Source organism: Delphinapterus leucas, chromosome 7, assembly GCF_059928025.1.
Source record: "Delphinapterus leucas isolate spDelLeu-1000000601 "Yukka" chromosome 7, BTC_Dleu_Yukka2, whole genome shotgun sequence".
In the NCBI taxonomy this organism is placed as follows: Eukaryota; Metazoa; Chordata; class Mammalia; order Artiodactyla; family Monodontidae; genus Delphinapterus; species Delphinapterus leucas.
In genome coordinates, this window is record NC_143135.1 from 6,099,621 (window position 1) to 6,120,758 (window position 21,138).

Genomic DNA, 21,138 nt, shown 5'->3' on the forward strand with positions numbered 1-21,138 from the left:
TGCCACACGCCCACCCCCACCCCCACCCCCCGCACCCGGAACCACACTGCACTGAACCAGACAAGGTAAGCCAAGCTCAAGATGGGCTGGCGCAGGTCTGGCTGGAGGAAGCTCGGAGGTCCGGACCCTGCAGGGAAGTCAGAACCCTGAGTGCGACTGGGAGTGGAGCTCGCACTGCCACATGTCTCAGGACACTCACTAGACTAATGGCTGAAATTCAGGCTCCGGAGCTGGACTTAAATTAAGCCAGAACTTAAATCCAAGCCCTTTCTGTAGTCTTAAACATGCAATTTAACCTTTCAGAGCCCGTTTCCTCATCGTAAACTTCCTCTTAGAGTTGTTCGGAGTAAATGCAAAGCACTCAATTGGCCATTATTATCACAGATGAACTGTGATGTGTGCAAGCAAAAGAGAGGGTTCCACCCTATCCATGTAGGGAGCTAGAGGGAGGAGAGCTGTCATCACTCCCTCTTCAGTCTTCAAAGATTCCAGCTCCCCCTCCTTTCTTTCCCAGCTGTGGGACCTAGACACAAACCCACTCAAGCTCTGCCCTTAGGGATCACCAAATCTCAAAGCTGAAGGGCCCTCCTAGGTTATCAGTTCCGCCACCTCTGTCTTTCTTGACTGCTGACTTACGGGATGGGGCACAACACCAACCCTAACAAGGGCCATCCAGGAATCCTCCAGTCCTACCCCCGGGTCTGGTCCTATGCTGGCACTCAGTTTCTTGAATGACTGGTAACTGCTAGGGCAATGAATGGATGAGTGCAAGGGCAGAGCGTAGTATGTTCCCAGGAGGAGCACATCATTCTAATGATAGCTTACATATATACAGATTTATTATTAAAAGCCTGTTACATGTCAGGCACTGTTGCCAGGCACTGGGGTAGTTTCCTGTCCCCCTTACAATTCTGTGAGGAAAATATTCACTAAATGAGTAAGCAAAGAAACTGAGATAAGTACCACAAAATACAAAAACTGGGCAAAATGGTAGGGAAGAATAAGGGGGCATCTCTTAGAGGCTGTCAAGGAGGGCGCTCTGATGCTTGATCCTGAAGCTAAGACCTGAAGGTAAGAAATTAATCTTAAAGTGGTCAAGGGGAAAGTCCTTCCAGGTAGAAAGAAGGTCCTGAGGCAAGAAAGTTTTTGGTGAATAGGATCTGAAAGGAGGGCCAGTGTGGTTAGAGAAAGGCGGGTGGGGGGCCTGCGATGACACTGGAGTTCGGGGTAGAGGCCAGATATTTCAAGGCCTAAGGACTGGCATTTTAAACACAATAGGAAGCTGGAGTTATGGAGTGACAATCTAATTTATATCTAACAACATCATCTCGGCTACTGAATGGAGATTAAATTGAAAGATGACCAGAGGAAAAAAAGGAAGGAGAAAAAGAGAGGTCAGAATGCCACTGCAATAGTCCTGGTGGGACTGTATGGTCTCCACTGTGGTGTGGCAAAGACATGGACAGAAGTGACAACGTTTGATATAAAATATGCTAAGGGACAGACAAGGGGGATAAGAAATGAGGGAAGAATCAAGGATGACTACCAGGAATCTGGCTGGAGCGGCTACATGGACGGTAACACCATTTAAAGAAACAGGGAAGGTTGGAGGGGAAATTATTTTGGAGTGGGGTGACTCAGGAGTTCCATTTCACACACATCAAGTTTGAGATATTCTGTTGACAACCAAGGAGAATGCTCAAGTAGGTCTTTGGATCCCTGAACTTTGAGCACAGAGAAGAGATTTGGGACAAGAGATGTAAATTTGAGTCTTCAGCATCTAGATCAGCATTATGCAACAGAAATATAAAGTGAACTGCAAAAGCCACATGGGTAATCACTGAAAACTACTAATAGCGACATTTTTAAAAGTAAAAAGAAACAGGTGAAATTGTATTATTTTTAATAATGTATTGTATTTCACCTAATATATCCAAAATATTATTTCAACATATGATCATTAAAAAATGAGTATTTTTACATTCTTTTTCATATGAAGCTTTCGAAATCCCATGGGTATTATATACTCACAGCACCATATGTGCCTGTGGCTCTTATACTGGACAGCACAACTTTAGATGGTACACAAAGCCAAGGCGGCTAATGAAATCCCTTAGAACAGGGTTTCAACCTTGGCACTACTGATATTTGGGGCTGGGTAGTTCTCTGTGTGGGAGAGGAGGCTATCCTGTGCATCATAGGCTGTTTAGCAGCATCCCTGGCCTTCACCCATTAGATGCCAGTAGCATCCTCCCAACTTTGACAGTTAAAAAGGACTTCAGACATTGTCAAATGTCCTAGGCAAAGGGTGAAGAGTGAAGAGGGGAAATCACCAGTGGTTGAGAACCACTGACCTAGACAGAGAGAGAGTGTAGAGAGAAGAGGGCCCAGGAGAACGCTGGGAACACCAGCCTTACCATCTGCCTTAGGTAGTATGCATGGGGAATTAAAAGGTTCAATTCTCTGGTTCAATTTTTCTAGGACTGTAGGCCCTAGGGAATTGAAAGGAAGGGGTGAGGTGATTTCATGTGAAAACTGCAGAGGTCCAGTTTCTAGTACATGAAAACACTCAACCAATGTCGGTAACAGCAGCAGCAAGAGGTCCTCCCCAACTGTCACTTCTTATATAATCAGTTTTCCTCTCCTCATCTGATCCCTTCCTCTTGACAAATGGTAGCATTTACCAAGGACCACTGTCTCCAAAGAGAAACTCCATATAACTATTTGGAGAGATTGGGGGTTATCCAAATTAGAGGAAACCATGGGTATAGATTCAGTATCAAGCTTCTATGGCCTCGTACGTAGACATACAGCTTGCTTGAGCATAGAGGAGAAAGTCTGGAACTGGAATCTACATGGTGGGTAAAGCCAAGGAAACTGGTGATAATAGAGGGGCCCTAGCCTAATTGTTAACAGTCCTGAAAACTTATCAGCTTCCTTTCCATCTTGAAAACCCAAATCTGTTTTTAAAACAAAAAAACCAGGCCCTTAAGGAATATCTAGAGGACTAGCTGGTGCAAATACTAAGGGAGGAAGGGCCCTGGCATTGAATAAGATGTATAAAAAGTCCGGCGTACAGTATGGCTGAAGCCAGGTGAGCAAAGGAGAGGAGGACAAAGTCAGCTAAGAGGAGGGGGCAGATCATGTAGGGCTTTACAGACCTTGGCATCCGACTCTTACTCTGACTGAAATGAAAAGCCCCTGGGGGGAGAGGGGGTTTGAGCGTTTTGTGATGTTATCTGATTTCCGTTTTAAAAGGATCACTCTGGTTGTAAACAATGTAGAAGCAGGGACATTAATTAGCAAAGAATTTAGGAAATCCAGGTGAGAAATGCTGGTGGCTCTGACTAGAGTATTAACAGGAAGATTCTAAGAAGTAGAGCCAGTAAGATTTCCTAACGGACTGAATGTGGGTATAACCATCATTTTCAGCCAGAGTGCATCACATCATGATATTCCTCTGCTTAAAAACAATGCAAGACTATTTTATTCAGAGTAAAGACCAGAAGTGCCCCAGATGATCATTTAACTACCTGACCTCTTCTACCTACCCCACCCTCCCCCATCATTCCACTCTTGCCTCTGGCCTCCTTACTTTGAGAACTGGCCAGCTACAATCCCACCTCCAGGCCCTTGCTCAAGCTGTTCTCTCTAGAGCGCTGTATGGCCAACTTCCACCTCATTCAAGTCTATTTAAATCACAGTTTCTCAGTAATCTACACCCACATACGTTGCTCTAGCTCTCCCAGTCCTCCTTACGCAACTCTACCCTTTTTAATACAAAGCTCTTATTTCCTAACACACAGTTTACTTATTTACTATGTTCACTGTCTGTCTTGGGTTGGAATGGAAGTTTCAGATGGTGGAGCTTCCATTAGTTTGGGTGATAAGACTAACAAAGAGGAGAAACCACCAGCATGTCAACCATAATAGACATGTGGCATGAAAAAGAAATAAGCCCTGACCTTTTTTACGTTTAAAAAAAATCATTTCACGATTTAGCATGCAATCACTAGCAACATTCCTGTGGAATGGCAGAGGTAAAAGCCTGATTAAAGAGGGTTTAAGAGAAAATGGAAAGCAATCATTAGAGAAAGAAACCATATAAAATACTTCTGAGTTTTGTACAAAAGGAAGAAATAAAGTGATAATTGGCAGGGGAAACAGAGTCAAGACGTTTGTAAAATGGGAATGACAGAATGTCTGTAATGCTAACAAGACTGATTTAATAAAAAGGAAAAATGGATGATATGAGAGGAAAAGAACTACAGGAACAAGAAGAAGGGCCCTAATGCATAAGTAGAGCAACTAGCCTTAGATAAATGCACAGTTAATTGGGATGCTGGAAGGTGAATAAGTGTGCTGAGAATGTTAATTCTTTTCTGATTGCTTCAGTTTCTTCTGCAAGGTGCGAAACACATCATTCATTAGGTAAATAAGCATGAGAGGAGAGGAAGTGAATGGGAGGGCAAATGGACCAAGGACCTATTCTCTAATCTGCCTAACAGAATTATGGGTCTACACAAGATATAACGTTTGTAATAATTTATTTAAAGTGAGAGCAGTCACTGAGATTGTTTTTCTCCAGCAACCTTCAGGCTCATCAGTCAGACAAATGAATAGATGAACTGCATTTAATCTGGGTTGTGGTTTTGCCAAGTATGATAAAGCTGGGGACTGGGTAGGCTTTGGGCTTGCAAGAAAAATGATGGGGTAGCAAAGGAATGAAAGTGATTGGCTATGGTTTTCAAGTTGGATAAGGAGGTGATAATATTAGAGGGTGAGGGACAATGAAAAGTAAAATCAATGAGCTGGGAGTTCCAATGGGATCAAAAGGATTAGAATATTAAAGAAAGCAATCTGGAATGACAGAAGATGGCTGAGTTGAAGATAAGAAATAAATTTCAAAAGACTAAGAGGATGGCATTTTTGAAGGATTGTCTCCAAACCAAAAAAACAAGACACACTTCTATATCAACTGGTGTCTAAGAATGGTGCACCACTGAGATGATTTACCCATTCCCCCTTGATGAAGGGGGAAAACACTGCCAACCAGGTTTCTTATCCATTTGCTATCTTAAAAGACATTCAAGGGCTTCCCTGGTGGTGCAGTGGTTAAGAATCCGCCTGTCAGTGCAGGGGACACGGGTTCGAGCCCTGGACCAGGAAGATCCCACATGCCGCGGAGCAACCAAGCCCGTGCGCCACAACTACTGAGCCTGCGCTCTAGAGCCCACAGGCCACAACTACTGAAGCCCACGCGCCTAGAGCCCGTGCTCCGAAACAAGAGAAGCCACCTCAATGAGAAGCCCGCGCACCGCAACGAAGAGTAGCCCCCGCTCTCCACAACTAGAGAAAGCCCATGTGCAGCAACAAAGGCCCAACACAGCCAAAAATAAAATGAATTTATTAAAAAGAAAGAGACATTCAACACCAAAACCTAAAGGAAATTTGTTTAAAGAAATTGTTTAATGACTAAGTTAATTTATGACTGACTTTGGAGGATGCCCAGGTACTGTTTATTATTTCATTCTTCACTTTGGTAAAGCAAATCAGTATGGTTCTAACATGACTCTTTCTAAATCCAAAGTTATAGTAACTACATAAGAAATTAATCTCTGATGAAAAATTGGACCAAACAGTAAGAATGCTGGTCTATACACTCCAAGTCAGTCAAATACTTTAGTGAAACTGCAGGGAGGTGGGTGTTAAAAAAAATTTTAAAGGCTGTTCTTGTTGCAGCACAAGAATGTAGCCGAACAGGACACCAAGAGGGGAAAATAAAAACAAAAAACCCATGGCTTTGGGCACCAAGAGAGTAAGATATCTGCTAATAAGCTATAGCTTGACCTACACAACCACTGCAGAAAACCAGTTGGGTAAAGTCTTCCACCCAGTAGGACATCTGGGGGATAAGATCTCCACTTAGGCCAACATAATGGCCCATAATTTTATAAGTCTAAGGTATGTCTTCCAGCCAGATAACTTACATATTGTAAAAGGCTACCTATAGCCTTAAAGCCTAATTCAAGAAAAAGGCCATGGGACATAAGTAAACTCCAAAATAGCAAACATAAGAACAGGCCAAATATGGCAATGCACCTATATGAAACTGGAACAGATTTATCGCCAATCAAGTAGAAGAGCTCCTTCACCAAATATGAGGTGGTTCTAAAAACCTCAAAAAAAGGACTCCCCTGGTGGTCCAGCAATTAAGACTCCACACTCCCAATGCAGGGGGCCAGGTTCGATAGGGAACTAGATCCCACATCCATGCCACAACTAAGAGCCTGCCTGCCACAACTAGAAGATCCTGCATGCTGCAATGAAGATCCCACGTGTGCCACAATTTATTTGGAGCAGCCAAATAAATAAATATTAAAAAAAAAAAGCAACCCTCAAATAAGCTTTGTTTTGGATTGCCAAGGGGGGATAACTTGACAAAGAAAAAAATTTTCAAAAGGGATTAAAATTTATGTATCTAACCCCAATTGTTCTGCATGCTGTCCACCAGAGATGGAAACAGTGTAAGACAGAGAAGGAATAGGTGAGGAGAGAAATGTCATTCTCATCCATCTTGACAAATAGAGGCACATTGGGTCCCTGTAGGTTCAATACTATTAGAGAAGTCCTGGGCATTGTCACAATTGGATTGGGGAGCACTATTGGTTGTTTGGTAGGTTCTGTACGTTGACTCCTACAGATTGAATCCCAGGAGGACAGGCATGCCAAACCACAACAAATCCAATTTATACTCTATAAAGTAAAGCCTAAATACATTATTCAGAGCACTCTAGGCACAGATTTACAACCAGGGTTGACTTTTCCCCCAAGGCCAACCCCTACAGACTGTGATTTAAAGGGTCTAAGGCAGTGGTTCCCTCTGGATAAGCAGGTTTTGTTAGAGTAGGTAGGACGCATCTGTATCGCGTTCATTCCAGTCTTCCATGAAAAGTGCTAAAATTTCTTGCTTCTTATAATCAGAAGAGGAAATATGATGTTCTAACACTATTTTCATTCCTTTAGTTCTACTGCAATTAAATTGAGATTTCTTTCAATTTGGTCCCCAGCTGAGTGGCCACCTAGAAAGCAAAGTCAGGTATCTACCTCATACTTTATATCAAATAAATTCCAAATAGATTAAATTTTTAGTTAAAAAATGAAACCATTAAAGTATCAGGAAAAAAGTAAGAATTTTCTTATGTTGAACTTCAAGTGCAGAAATCCCAAATATGATGCAAATCCTGAAGTCCTAAGAATAAAGGCTGGAAATTCAACTACCATACATTTTATTTTCTTACATGGCAAAAACATCATGAATAAAATGACAAATTGGGAAAAACACTAGCAACTCTTACCACAAAGAGCTAATTTCCTAAACATATACATTGCTTCCACAAGTTAGTTAACATGAAGACCCAATTTTTTAAAAAAGGTAAGGACTAAGGATGTGAAAAGACAAAAAATGCAAATGGCTCTTAAAAATATAGAGATGATCAACCTCATTCATTATAAAAATAGACACTAAGTGTAACTATAATAAGATACCATTTAACCCATCGGGTTGGGAAAGATGAACAAATGCACTGATGAGGGTTTAAAGAAACATTTGAAAAACTGGAATAAATGCTGAGAACAATCTGACATGTAGCAAAATGTAAAATGCCATTCCATCTCTAGGAATATAACTTACAGATACACTTGCACTCATGCAAAGTAACTATATTTCATCTAATCCAAATGCCACTGATTTTAAGGTCATCATTGATTTTAAGATGCATCGTTATTTTATGTACCACTAAAATCAAAACACTGCCAATTAAACTATGGATATTAAGATACATTCAAATTTCTGATATTAAAAAATGTGGGGGAAATATATATATATATATCCTATAACCTCATTAATTTCATTCCATAATTTTTTAAATTGAGGTAAATATTCAAAATCTGGTTCCCTATCTTTGCTGGGCATCCTGAATTTTACAAGATGTGCCATGCTGAAATTCTACAGGAAACCTTTTTGGGCATCTTAGTTCCCTGCTTCTCTGGCTCTCCAGGGAAAACTTTTCATCATTTACTACGAAAGTCTGCTCTTCAAACCATTTCAAGTCTATAAATAAAATCAGAATGTCCTAGTCCAGCTCAAGCTAGTGTGTAAAAACGATCCTCCTTCCCCTTGCAATAGGCTAGATGGAACAGATCAGGTTGGATGGTCTATACCATTGGTCCCCAACCTTTTTGGCACCAGGGGGTGGTTTCATGGAAGACAATTTTTCCGCGAACGGGGGCGGGGTATTCAGTTGGTAATGCGAGTGATGGGGAGCCGCAGATGAAGCTTCGCTCACTCCCTCGCCTGCCACTCACCTCCTGCTGTGCGGACCAGTTCATAAGCAGACGAGTACCGATCCACGGCCTGGGGGTTGGGGACCCCAGGTGCTAAGGAAACTCCAAACTCAATCTGGTTTCAATATTCCCTACATAGTGAAAATGAGAGAGGTCCCATCTCGTAGTTTAACTGAGTACAAACAATTCAGCATGTTCAGTAGAGGTACTCTACTGAACCAGCAGGCTTAGCCCTTCAAAGAACCAGCCCCAGTGGACTAAGAGCATAGTACTCAGTTTCCCTATTGGCCTTGACAAGTTAGAGAAAACATGAGCAGTAGTAACACACTCAATTCAACTTTAAGATTTACTTATCATTAGCTAAGCCCCTTCCTTCTTTGGTGTCTTATCTCCTTGACAAACTGCTAGCACCACCCCTATCCTGTATCTCAGGGGTGTTATTTACCTGCCAGTGAATACTACTAGGCCCTACTCATGTCAGAAAATTTGCATTTGGTGAGAAGTTGGAAGGTTTCCTAAGTTAAGCCATCATCTCAGGCTTAAGTCGGAAAAAAGCCGTTAGCATAAAACTTATTTTTATCAAAATTATCCACGAACGAGCTTGCCTGGTGGCGCAGTGGTTGAGTCCGCCTGCCGATGCAGGGGACACGGGTTCGTGCCCCGGTCCGGGAAGATCCCACATGCCGCAGAGTGGCTGGGCCCGTGAGCCATGGCCGCTGAGCCTGCGCGTCCGGAGCCTGTGCTCCACAACGGGAGATGCCACAACAGTGAGAGGCCCACGTACCGCAAAAAAAGAAAAATTATCCACGCACATGATTTAGCAAATATAACAAGGCTTTCACGTCTCTTGCCCCATCCTCCCCAGAAGCAACAGATCTTAGCTCTTTTCAGCGTTCCTTACCTTTGTGTCTGAGTAAGATGGTCACTGTTCTCCATCTACCACTTCAAGAAATTATCTATTAATTTTTTTTTGGTAATATTTGGCTGCGCCAGGTCTCAGTTAAGGCACGTAGAATCTTCACTGCTGTGTACGGGATCTTCGTTGTGGCATGCGGGATTTTTTTTTTTTTTTTTTCAGTTGTGTCGTGCAGGATCTAGTTCCCTGACCATGGATCGAACCCAGGGCCCTCGCGTTGGACGCCAGGAGTCCCTATCTATTGATTTCTATTATGAAACTTTGGATTTTGCTCTTACACACCCCATTACTTACCCATCCACACTTCCCTATTCTCCCAATTTAGTTAGATGAAAATTATTTTATTAAATATATAAATCATGCTGCCATGATTATGACTCGGTAGAGCTCCTAATTATATTTTATGAGTTTTTGTTTACTCTGGAATTAGCATTTACATTTTTTCATTTATTTTCTATTTTCTTATCAGCAATTGAGCTAACTCTTCAAATGAACCAAAATTTCCTCAAGATACTCAAGCTAAGTTTCAAAATCAGTCTTGGAGTCATTCCATTCTAGAACTCAACTTTCCCTTGCTGCAACCTAGAGTACTGTTCTCCAAGCCAAAGCAGAAAAGCAGTCCTGAGACTTCCCATTGCCATCATTTCTGGGAATTCCGTTTGCCTCCGCATGAGACCACATGGAGAATTCCAGTACTAAGTAAACTCTACCTCAGTAATTTGCACCAGCATTTAATACCACAATGCAAAGTCTACCTCTCACTACTCCATCCCCCTAGAGTCTAGCTTATTGCTGATGTAGCTCTGGGATAAGAAGCCTGGTTTAATTTAGCATTCCAAGTCAACCCCAATTTTGAGGGTGTGTGGATGACTTTTAAGTGAAAGTTAATCTAACACCAAATCAGTATCATCCTGAAAACTGCCCTCCTAAGTCCTCTGATTCATCCAGAATCGGGCTTGGCCAGACGCCATCACAACAGAATGGTGTAACCATTCCTATCTCCACCTAACATATATACCAGTTATTTGCACACCCAAATTGCCTATGCAGAAAGCTGCCTGTGTAGGCAAAGTAAGGACAGGCACCTAATCATCTTTATTCTCCACATGGTATTTACACGTAGTAGGTAACCAGTGAGTACTTCACAATGTGCAAAGCAAGCTCTCAGGTGGATGCCAACCACAGTTTACTCAACGGAACGAAAAGAAAAGTGGAAGGCTACATGGGAATTCCCTGGCTGTCTGGTAGTTAGGACTCAGTGCTTTCACTGCTGAGGGCCCGGGTTCAATCCCCTGGGGCGGAACTAAGATCCCACAAGACACGCAGCACAGCCAAAAAAAAAAAGTGGAAGGCTACAGAAAGCTAGTGTATTAAAGCATCACTCTTAAAAAACTACTGTACAACTCCTGAGGCTAAGCGTTAGCAGTATAACTTTGTCAATGACACAGGGCAGACTATGTGGCCTCAACTCGAGATACATTGGATTGGAAATTCACACAAAAATAATTTCACAAAATGTAATGTTGAAATAGCGAATTCAATCATTTCAAAACACCTTTTTAAAGTTTTAGAACTACTTTTCCACTGTTCTTAACAGTGTTTTTCCTTTCAACAGTAATTAAAAAAAAAAAAGACAAAAAAAACACCACTATAGTAGGAATACAGCATTAAACCAGCCCAGATTCTGGCAGTCATGAAAAACTCAGGTTGTGTTACAGGGAGATGATGCTCTCAGAGGGAGAAAGAATGCTTTATCATGCAAAAATATATTACTCCCATATTTAATCCACTGTGACACGTCACCACCTTCACTGACCATTCCCATCTAAATGCTCTACTTGACAGTATGTAGTCTCCCTCTCTTAGAATATAAGCTCCAGATCTAGACCTAAAACAGTACCTTGCAGAGTATCACTGAAAATTTTTATTTGTTGAATCAGTGAACGCTGCTAGTGCCCATCTTTTGAAACTTGCCAACCCCACCCATCGGACCAAGGGGCATGTTCATCAGCGCTGATCAGTAATGGGTCCATCTCTGGCGGAAAAAAGGAACCAAAGCAGGAAAACCCTCTAAGTGGCAGTGGCAGCAAACCAAGCCAGCCAGGGAAGATAAAGACAAATACAAGGACCTAGCCTAGATATTAGTCATAATCTTCTTTGTTGATCACTTCTTATCTGTAGGAGCCAATAACTCTTCCCACCCCTAATCCCAACTCCACCAACAGTTTTCCCAGAACTGTTGTCTTTACCACTTGACCTCTCACCAAAGACAACTTCCATATTCAGTAAAATGGTGGCTGGGAGATTAACACATAAAACACTTCTCACAGGGTTTCAGAGAACAAATATCCAATAAATTACAAGTTGTACTGTTATCCCCATCTCAGCCATCTATGAATTAGAAACATTAAGTAGGAAAATCTGAGAGACCACCCAACTAAAAACCAGCTGCTTTTTCTTATCTCCCATTACCACAACCCACCTTTCCTAAAAGCATAAGGCCCGGCATACAGTAGGTGCTGAGTATTTGTTGAATGATGCTGGGAAATGCCCTAACCAGACAGAACCCCACTATATATATTAAAACTGGAGCAAGAAAGTACAGACAAAAAACATCTGCAAGACAGTCTGTTTTGATAAAAGCATGGAACTAAGAAGCAGTGGCTCTTCCTTGTACTCACCCCCCATCCTTGTTAAATAATCTAAAGCTCACTTCTGGGTCCTTCTTCTATGCCTATCATTCTAAAGGAAATGAGGTACTAGTGGGGCCACTGAGGAATTCTTTGGATTTTGGCAGAACTGTACAAATAGATGGTGAAAGGCATCAAAAGGTGTTGCTTACTGGCCTAGGAAAATAGCAGAATGCTGTTGGAGCCACAACTTAATTTTCCATATGGCATGAAGTGAAAGCTGACCTCCTGTTCCCTCAAACCCTTCCTTATTCTAGACCTCTTCCTTGGAAAGTAAGTCAAACTAGATGTACTGATTGGGTGGTTGGAATGTTAGTAGTAAGGGGTGGGTGACAATTGTTTCTCAAGCAGGGAAAAGTCCCACATCTCAAAACTCCTAGTAAGTTGATGGTTTTATAACAAAAGTGTATGAGAGACAGAAAGTCTTTAATGGAATAAGCCTGCCTACCTGGGTTCTTCTATACAAGCCCTCTTTTACCTTTGGCACCTATAAATCCTATCTACATTAAGGAAAACAACTGCAGTGATGTTCACCCAGAACTGAATGTCAAACTTTATACCCTCCCCTTCTCTTCCAGAGACAAATAAAGAACCCAGACATAAGCCCAAGTAAGAACTCTCTCAAAGCACACATTCCCTAAGTTGAAAAACCATTTATTTCACCGGAAAGAAAAAAGTGATCCAACGCTATGTGTCTACCTGCCATAAGCCTTTGGGTCAAAAAGACTCAGGAGCAGTGACACTCTCACAACACCCACTGGAAGCAGGAAGTGGGGATACAGCACAACCCCCACCAGTTTCTGCACACAATGAGACCTGCTGGGAGAACAGAACATGATGGGAAGCTACAGAAGTATTGAAGGACAGAAAGAACACGGAAATGGGCAGGAGAGAGGAAAGAAGAGGTGGTCTGAACTTAACAAGGTAAATTAAGGTCCACGGTTCCTGGGGGACTGAATGCACAGAGCTGAGAACGTCCCGGAGATGGGGTACCACGAAGGGTGTATTCTCATGCACAACCGCAGCTCGGAATTTCAGCCCACACACATCCCACCTGAAAGAGAGCACAATACAGGGGCTTTACAGCAAAGCTCACAAGGGCTTTCCCACTTACACTTCAAAGAACATCTTTACAAAGTACGGTAACTTGACACTCCTTTTAAGTTTACTTGTATCCATCCATAGTATAATAATCTCTAAAAGTGAAAAGAGCTTGAAGGCCAGACAGTAACTGGGAAGGGTCAAGCAATCCCAGACTAGCCTTTCTCTAAACGAAATAGCAAATTTTCTTTCATGAGAGTAGACAGACATTGCATTTCTCTTGATGTTAGCACATTAGCATTCCTCAGAGAAGGCAATTCCACATTTACAAACTGTCACTGGAGAGCAGGAAAAAGGGAAAGGTTCCAATTAGCTCTTAGCTCTCCACAGTAAAAAGTATGTTTGAATCTTGGAGTTACAAGTTAAAAACCGTTTAAGGTCTAGGAAAAAGTGGCATTAACTGAACAAGCTGTAACACCTGAGGGCATCCAACTCTGCCTAGGGAAGAAAATAAAAGAAAATAAAAGAACGTACTGGAGGGCATGTGTAAGCTACACATCAGGTCACTCAAGTTTCTTCTCCAGCCCTATCAGTGATCTCCTATCCAATAACCCTGGGCAAGTCACATACCTTCTGCCCTAATGGAAAAGATGACAGTATCACCCACCCTGTTACTACAGGATTACAGATCAATGGTAATGTCTGGGACACAATGGGAGCTACTCAAGACAAAGGGTGTTGTGAAACACCCTTTAATACAACAGTAGTCTCAAACACCTAGAGCCCAAAGCTGGCAAGCATCAGAAGAGAATACACTCAAGTAGAGCCAAATGGATCATGAGGCTCAAAACGTATAGGAAAAAGCCAGAGGACTCAAGGTAGAGCTGGTGGTTCAAGAATGTTAAATGCTCATAGCTGGTGGGAAGATGAAGGGAGTGATGTGCTTAAGGCAAAGCTCCCAACCTTGGATTTCAATATTACTGAAGAAGAGTAGAATTAACAGGGTGCATACATATTTACGTTATTATATACCTTAAAGAAGTGGAGAGAATGTCAAATCTAATACTGTGGGGACAGTTTAAAAACAAAACTGAACAAAGTAAATGGGCTCTTACAGGACAGATTCAAAGATAAAGCAATGGGGTAGGCATTCTATTCAGCTCAGGGAATGAATGTGAACTGAGCAGAGAAGTTGAATTTGAGTCTATGCCCCAGACTCCTTGCTGAAATCAACTTTATAAGTTGAAAGATATCTTTTTCTACTCCTCTCTGCCCCAACTTACCATCAGACCTTTCACACAGCATGAAGCAGAACAGGAACCTTGCAGACCTTAGTAATGTCACACACCTAGGAATTTCAACGAAGGCTCTGAGAAACGGCACACCTGGGTCTGAATGTCTGGTTTCCAGGTTTGGTTCAATTACAGCACACAGGTGTGACCCAAGATTCATCACACCACTGTTTGCTTTTCCAGGCACAAATGGAATCAGATTGACTCCCAGGACTAGGAGCCCTGGAAAAACAGCCATGAGGGATAAGGATGTTTATATATTTCACAAAGTAGTTAGGACTTCTCCCTATCCTCTGAACCATTAGCAACCTTACCCTAACCCTGCAAAAGCAAGCAAGCAGGGCAGCCTAACTGGAGCCTTTAGGCTGCAGGAGGGATGGCAAAACCAGAACAAGGGACACCCCACCGCTCTCACCTCAAGCTTTAAAAGGCTGAATACCGCGCCCGATCCGCATACTGCTCCCGCTCATACCGGGCCATGTCGTACAGGGAATTCCGCGCGGCCGCCGAAGCTTGGGACAACTCACTCTCATGCCCGTAACCGTAGCCCTCTCCAACAGTGGGGACTGGGCCGCGACGCAGGGGGCTCCGATCGCGCCCGTAATATGAAGTGGAAGCTGCAGTAACAGCAGCAGCGGCTGCTGCAGCAGCAGCAGCTGTAGCAGCAGCAGCTCCTGAAGTCGGCAACAGGTGTCTATCGTAGGGATCGAGAGAGGTGGAGGTGAGGTGACTGGCCATGGCTGTATTCTGGACTTGTGGCAGCTGGGACAGGGTCTGCTCTGCGTAATTATACGCAGAGGCAGCTGCAGCAGCCACTGCCTCATAGGACCGGGCAGCACGGCAGCGCTTGTAGTAGGCATCGAGCGCTCCGTACGCGTTGTTGTAATACAATGAATCCCCATAGCTCATGGCGTAAGGTGTACGCACTGCTCCATATTGCTCATTATATTGCTCGGTAAAGTCTGCCACTCGGCCCGAACGATCTACCGGACACTCTTTGGACCAGTGCCCCTCTTTCCCGCACCGATAGCAGCCGCTCTGGTCTCCCATCCCGGGCGCAGTCCTAAGCCGGCTGGTGGACAACTGCACGTGCATTCGTTTGCCTTGAAGAAACAGACGCAAGAAGGGTTGCTATCACTCTTAGTCATAGCCCCAGCCCCTACCCCAGACACTGGTCATAGCAATGGCTTTACCTAGACAACTCTAATGCAGGATTCATTGCCATTTTTAAGATTTTTTTTTAAAAGGTCCAGTATAAATTCAGTATAATGACCTGATTTCAGGCAAAGATCAATTAAATGAAGAAATGTTTCAGCTCTAACACCAGTTTAACGCTTAAGAAAGAAACTACTCTCGCTCAAAAATAGGCATTTCATCCTTTGCCAAGTAACTGTGGACAAAAACTACTCTGAACGGTGGCCCAATGTCAAAAGAAACCACAATAATAGTGCTCCACAACATTCTGACACCTCCAATCTTCACTATTAAGACTCCTGAATTCAGTAAGCAGGAGAATGCAAAGGCCAGTCCCCCATACCGCCCCAAAATCAAAGAGAATAGAGTAGGACTCTAAAGTTACCATTGACAGTAATCCAGACTTGATCCGTGGCTGAGTGCGGTAGGCAAGTTTCAAGACTTTTGGGAAAAACACTCATGAATGGGGGAAGAGGGGTGAAATACGAGTTGAAGGACTGCCTTCCCCCTAAACTGGGTCCTTTAAATTGTTAGTTCTGATATTCATTCTAACAGGGATCCTTTACAATATTTAGTGACCCCTTATAACAGGGGATCAAACAAAACAGGTCAGGCAGTTCACAAGATGCCTGAATTTTCAGAAAGAGTATTATGAAAAATGTGGAAGAAAAGAGGGGATGAAAAAAGTGGAGAATGACCAATAATGTTAGTGTATCACACTGTTCATGTTAGCGCAAGATTAAAGTACTTTTCCTCCTTTAGAGATCTAAGATCCTAAGAACATGCACTTGATACTAGTTTTTGCTGAAAATTACAATTTGTATTCTGGAAATGAAGAAGTTTAAATTTTAAACCTTTTCACAGGAGCAATTTCCACCTAACATGATCTACCATTTTAATGTAAGCAAAACTCCAGCAAAACCTTTCCAAAACAAATGGCTATCATGCACCCAAGCATGCAGATGGCGAAGAAGTGAATGCTTAGAACCAGGGGAGTTAACAGATAGGTCATCTACTCAACTAACGTTATAGAAAATGGTAAATATACAATTTCACCTACAAAATTAAAGTTAGGTTCTAGAAGACTAAAAAAGGGAAAAGGGAACGACCAAAATATCAAAAAAAAAAGTCCCGGTTTAAACATTTTATCTGATAAGTGTAGGCTGCCAGTGAAAAGCTAAGATGTACAATTAAGTACTTAAGTGCTTTAAGTGCTAACCTGTGTCCCTCGTTATTTGTCCAAATGGCCACTTTGGCACCTAACAAAACCAGAGAAAATAAGGGCAACGGAGGAACCAACCATGTCCTTTCAAGACATAAAGGTCATTAATAAATGTCCTGACCTGAAGATTTGCCAGAAAAAATTCCAAAGTCAGAAAAAGCAGCTAAGTCTTTAAAAATATCTAAAATGGATGTTCCTTAAATGGGCAAACAATAAAAAGAATATCCCCACCACTGAGAAACTGAAAGGGAAAAAGACCATCATAATAAATACTGCTACTCTATATACATATAGAACTGTACTAGACAATGCTAAAGAGAATGACTAACAGTAAGGAAAACAGAGCAAAAACAACTAAACCTCAGAGAGCCTAGACTTCAGATACCAAGAGTTATGCTCTAAGTATGATGTGTCCTGTATCAGTTCACAATACCCTTCCCTTACATGTGTTAACTGTTACAAGGAGACACCACCACCTCTTCTATGACTTGGTTAAAGTGTAGAAGAGTATCCAAAAATTAGGTATCATAAACCCTCCACCAGAGCAGCCTTTGCTCCCAATTAAGTTGTTGACACAAAATAATTCTCAACTTACCAATTAAAAATGGAAAACCAGACCTGAGAGACCTGTGACATTTTTCTTTAATAATGCACAGCAATACCCATAACACAGGGCACCATTAACTTGGGAGAAATGATGATCAGACTTCCAGGTCTAAGAAGGTCCAATTTAAGTAAACATCAAAGATAGCCGAAATGACTCTTAACAAGAGGAGTGCTCAGGAGAAGCAGCAGCTACTACCTTGTTCGGGCTGAAAAAAGTTGGAATATAGATTAAAAATGTTAACAAGGAGTTGCGGGAATACTCCATAATTTAGAAGTAGTTACACTGAAGAGGAAAGGCTCTTTTCTGGCTTTGACACTGGGAACCCAAAGTGGGTGGACGAAGAGTAGAGTTAGCAACTCACCATGGTTACCACCCCCTTCACAACTGCCACCCTTGCCACAGGAGCTTAGACCTTAAACCAAGAAAACAAAATGTCTATCCACAGCATCACTCATGCTGCCTTCCAGGCACACTATTATCTGGTCAAGGCTCCAAGGTTAACACCCATCTAAGTGCTCTACTCACCAAGGATGTTACAGCTCACTCCTCAAACCAGTGAAACGGCTTTGCCATTATCGCCCCCCAAATCCCAATACCTTCTCCTCAGAAACTCCTGAAATTAGCCTTCAGTTCTAGAGTGTCCTCGTCCTCCAAACCGAACCTCTTGGTGCAAGCGTAACAGAAAAGCAGTAAGAGCTATAACAATTTAAAGACACTAGTTCTCTCAAGACTTGTTTAACGACAAATTATATTTACTGAGAAGCCATGAATTGGGATGAGGTGGGGGAGCTTCACAGATATTTTGCTCCTAAACATGTGGCTTAAGCCAGCTTTTGCCAGGTCCTTCCACATACAAAATAACACATGGGGTGCTGAGGCAATAAATTTCAGAGTGAAACACTGTTAGGTGCTCTACTACCCCCCCCCACCCCGCAAAAAAGACAAAACAACTGAATAAATCTTCAGAGGAAGGGATTTCTGCACTAATAGGCAAAAAAGCCTAGGGGTTCCAAACTAATGCCAAGTGGTTCTTCTCCCAAACTTGATTTGCCTAAGGTAAAGCCTCTAAATCCCATGCATTCTCCATTTAAGCCCATCACCCACACTTAATCCTCACAATCAGCCAACCAACAGCTGTATCTCTATCTCTATCCCAGACCCCTCCTATCCAGCCTATTTTCTACACAAAACCTTGTGTTCAGCCCTCTTCCCAAAGAGGGTGGTTCACCTTGAAACTCTGTGTTGTCAAGGCCCCTGATGGCCTCCACTGCATCCTCTGCCCGCTCCATGTGTACAAAGGCATAATCTTTCACGATGTCACATTCAATGACCGGACCATACTCCTCAAACTTGGCCCGAAGCTCCTTGTTGGTACAAGTAGGACTGATGTTGCCTACATGCAACTTCGTGGATGTTTTGCTCTTATTCTTGCTGGCTTCCACGTTGATGTTCACCCCGTGCAGCTTGTAGTGGTGCAGGTTGCGTATGGCATCCTCGGCCGCTGTCTTGTCCTCTATGTGCACAAAGCCGTAGTTCTTAATGATGTCACACTCCAGCACCTTCCCATACTGCTCGAAGAGTGAGCGGATCTCCTGCTCTGTGGCCTCCCGGGGCAGGTTTCCAATGAACAGCTTCACCATCTCGGACACAGCCTGGGCGAGAAAAAATGAAATTTCTAACAAAAGACCTCAGGCCCATGTCAGTTAAAAAAAAAAAATCAATACTGCCATCTCCTTTGGGTCTGGCAAATATTTCCAGTTTTCCCCCCTCTCAGACGCCCCACACTCACACGCACACCCCCAGATAATAATCAAAGGGAAGTGGGAATAAGGAGGCCCGCTACAATTCCAGCTATAGAACCTACAGAAAGGAGAAAGCATCTGTGACACAGATCCTTAGCAGACACAGACAAAGGGTTTGGTAAGAGCTGAATAGTTTCAAACGGAAACGCAAATGAAAGCGGGGCATAAATGCAGCCCTGGGGGTACTGGGCTTTCTACCTACTAAATAGACAGCAAATTCCCTGGAGGTCCGGTTAGGACTCCACGCTTTCACTGCTGAGGGCCCGGGTTCAATCCCTGGTCGGGGAACTAATATCCCGCAAGCCACGCGGCGGCTCCGCCGCCAAAAACAAACAAAAAACAAAGGTCTAACTACTTGGCTGGCTGGACTGACTGAAATTATGAACTGGCTCTTCCTCTCGTAACCGAATTAGCCATTTCCTGAAAAAAGGACCTTATAATAGCTACGTTTTAGGGTTTCCTTTGGAAGCAGTGAACCCGTGACTTAAGCTGGATAGCGAAGCGTTCGGAGAGTACAGGAAGTGCTGGAGCGGGGAACGCCTCTCTCGGGGTGCCGTCCTACGAGCTCCTGGAGAATTGGAGAAATGCATGGCCAGAGAAGGGGCCTTGAGCCTCAACGGCCAGACGACAGTGTCTCGGGGCTTCAAAAATTCTCGACACGGGGTTGTAATTCCTAAGTCTAACGGAAAAGCGGTTATCTCGGTAAAAGCCTCGAGGCAGTAAGCCGAGCAAAGTCGGATAGAGGGCAAGGTGGGGAAAAAGCAAGGTATTCTCGGCGGAGGTCGTGGGGGAAGGGCTGCTTGAGGCTTACCGCGCAACGCCGAGCACCGAGGTCGGCTCTCAGTGACGGATGCGGAGGCCAGGACTACCCTAGGATACCCCTAAAGCCCAAGTCGTGAGATTTAACAGGGCAAAAAAAAGACAGTGAAGGGGCTCGGAGTCTCTCACCCGCACGAAAAGCAGCAGGGGCTCTTCCTCGCGGCGCGGACGCTTCTGACAAAACGCTAAAATGGCGGCGGCTGCAGCAGTGACTCTGGGTAGAGAGGGGGAGGTGAACCTACCACCGGATTGGCCATTCAATAAAATAAAAGGCAGGCGTTCCCGTAGATCCTCTTCCTGATTGGTTACCACGAACGCCAATTACCTGAGGCCTGGAAGAGGTGGAAACGTCAGTAACCCCAAAGAGTTTATACGAAAGCCAATGAGCACCTCTCTCGACAAACCGAGGTCACTGATTGGATGGAAGGTCGGCGTGAGGGAGGAACTACCAACGTGCGCTTCGCTGGCGGGGTTCCGCCCGCCATTAGGCGGAGCGAGCTAGGGATCCGGTGTGGCGGTCTTCAGCTTCATGGCGCCAACTTTGTTAAGCTTCCACATTTCGCCACTCCACGTGCGCTCCATTTTGCCTTCTACTCCACACTTCTCCCTCTAATCTCCCAAACGCCATCCCCCTCGCAGCCAGGGTGCTGCGGGCGGTAGCTTACGCAGACCCAGAAGCCAGGTAAGAAAAATAGCAAAGCTTCCCACCTGAAGAAACCAACCTCCTCCTTTGGCCAAGAATCCGCACTGGCGCCCTGGGAGTCTCGGAGCTACCCCCACATTGAAACTACTTTCATAGGTGGTGAAAGGAACTCTGAAAACAGTTAATGGGCTCAGCTTCAATTAGGGTATAAAGGCCCCGACGTCGGCTCGGTTGAGGGCTGCATTTCTCAGGAGGCGCCGAAGAGACAAGTTCCTTGGAGGAACCAGCCTCCCGGGGTCCAAGATGAAGAAAAGGCTTCTCTGTGTGACCGTGGAGATTGCGCATACACCCCCACCCCGCCCTGAGAAAAAACTAGAGCAGCAAAGTTTTTTGTTTTATTTTATTGGGCGCCATCAGCCAGAGCTGTAGGTTTAAACTCCTAGAACCGACCTTAGAGGGAAGAGCCTAAGTCACAACCAGCTATAAGCAAAATACAATCAAAACAGCATTCTCCAGAGGGTCCGGCTTCCCTCATCACATTTTTTTATCATCCTTTGGCTTCTTCA

The 21,138-nt window shown here is 43.6% G+C and overlaps 1 protein-coding gene across 4 annotated transcripts; it reads right to left on the minus strand.

Annotated features, from left to right (window-relative positions):
* Nucleotides 1-12,590: 12,590 nt before the first annotated feature.
* LOC111183699 (RNA-binding protein 4) lies at nt 12,591-20,255 on the minus strand. Of its 4 annotated transcripts, none has more exons than XR_016393751.1 (5): nt 20,059-20,255; nt 18,537-18,960; nt 14,701-15,388; nt 14,277-14,341; nt 12,591-13,006 (listed from the first exon to the last, which is right to left on the minus strand). XR_016393751.1 is itself a non-coding variant. In XM_022591353.2 (4 exons), exons 2-3 carry the CDS (start codon nt 18,946-18,948, stop codon nt 14,709-14,711), a joined length of 1,092 nt encoding a protein of 363 aa, XP_022447061.1. In that variant the 5' UTR covers nt 18,949-18,960; nt 20,059-20,255; the 3' UTR covers nt 12,591-13,006; nt 14,701-14,708. The 4 variants fall into 4 exon arrangements, 2 of the variants coding, with proteins under 2 accessions (XP_022447061.1, XP_089770607.1); XR_016393750.1 differs by having other exon boundaries at nt 14,277-14,507; XM_022591353.2 differs by lacking the exon at nt 14,277-14,341.
* Between the last annotated feature and the right edge of the window lie 883 nt (nt 20,256-21,138).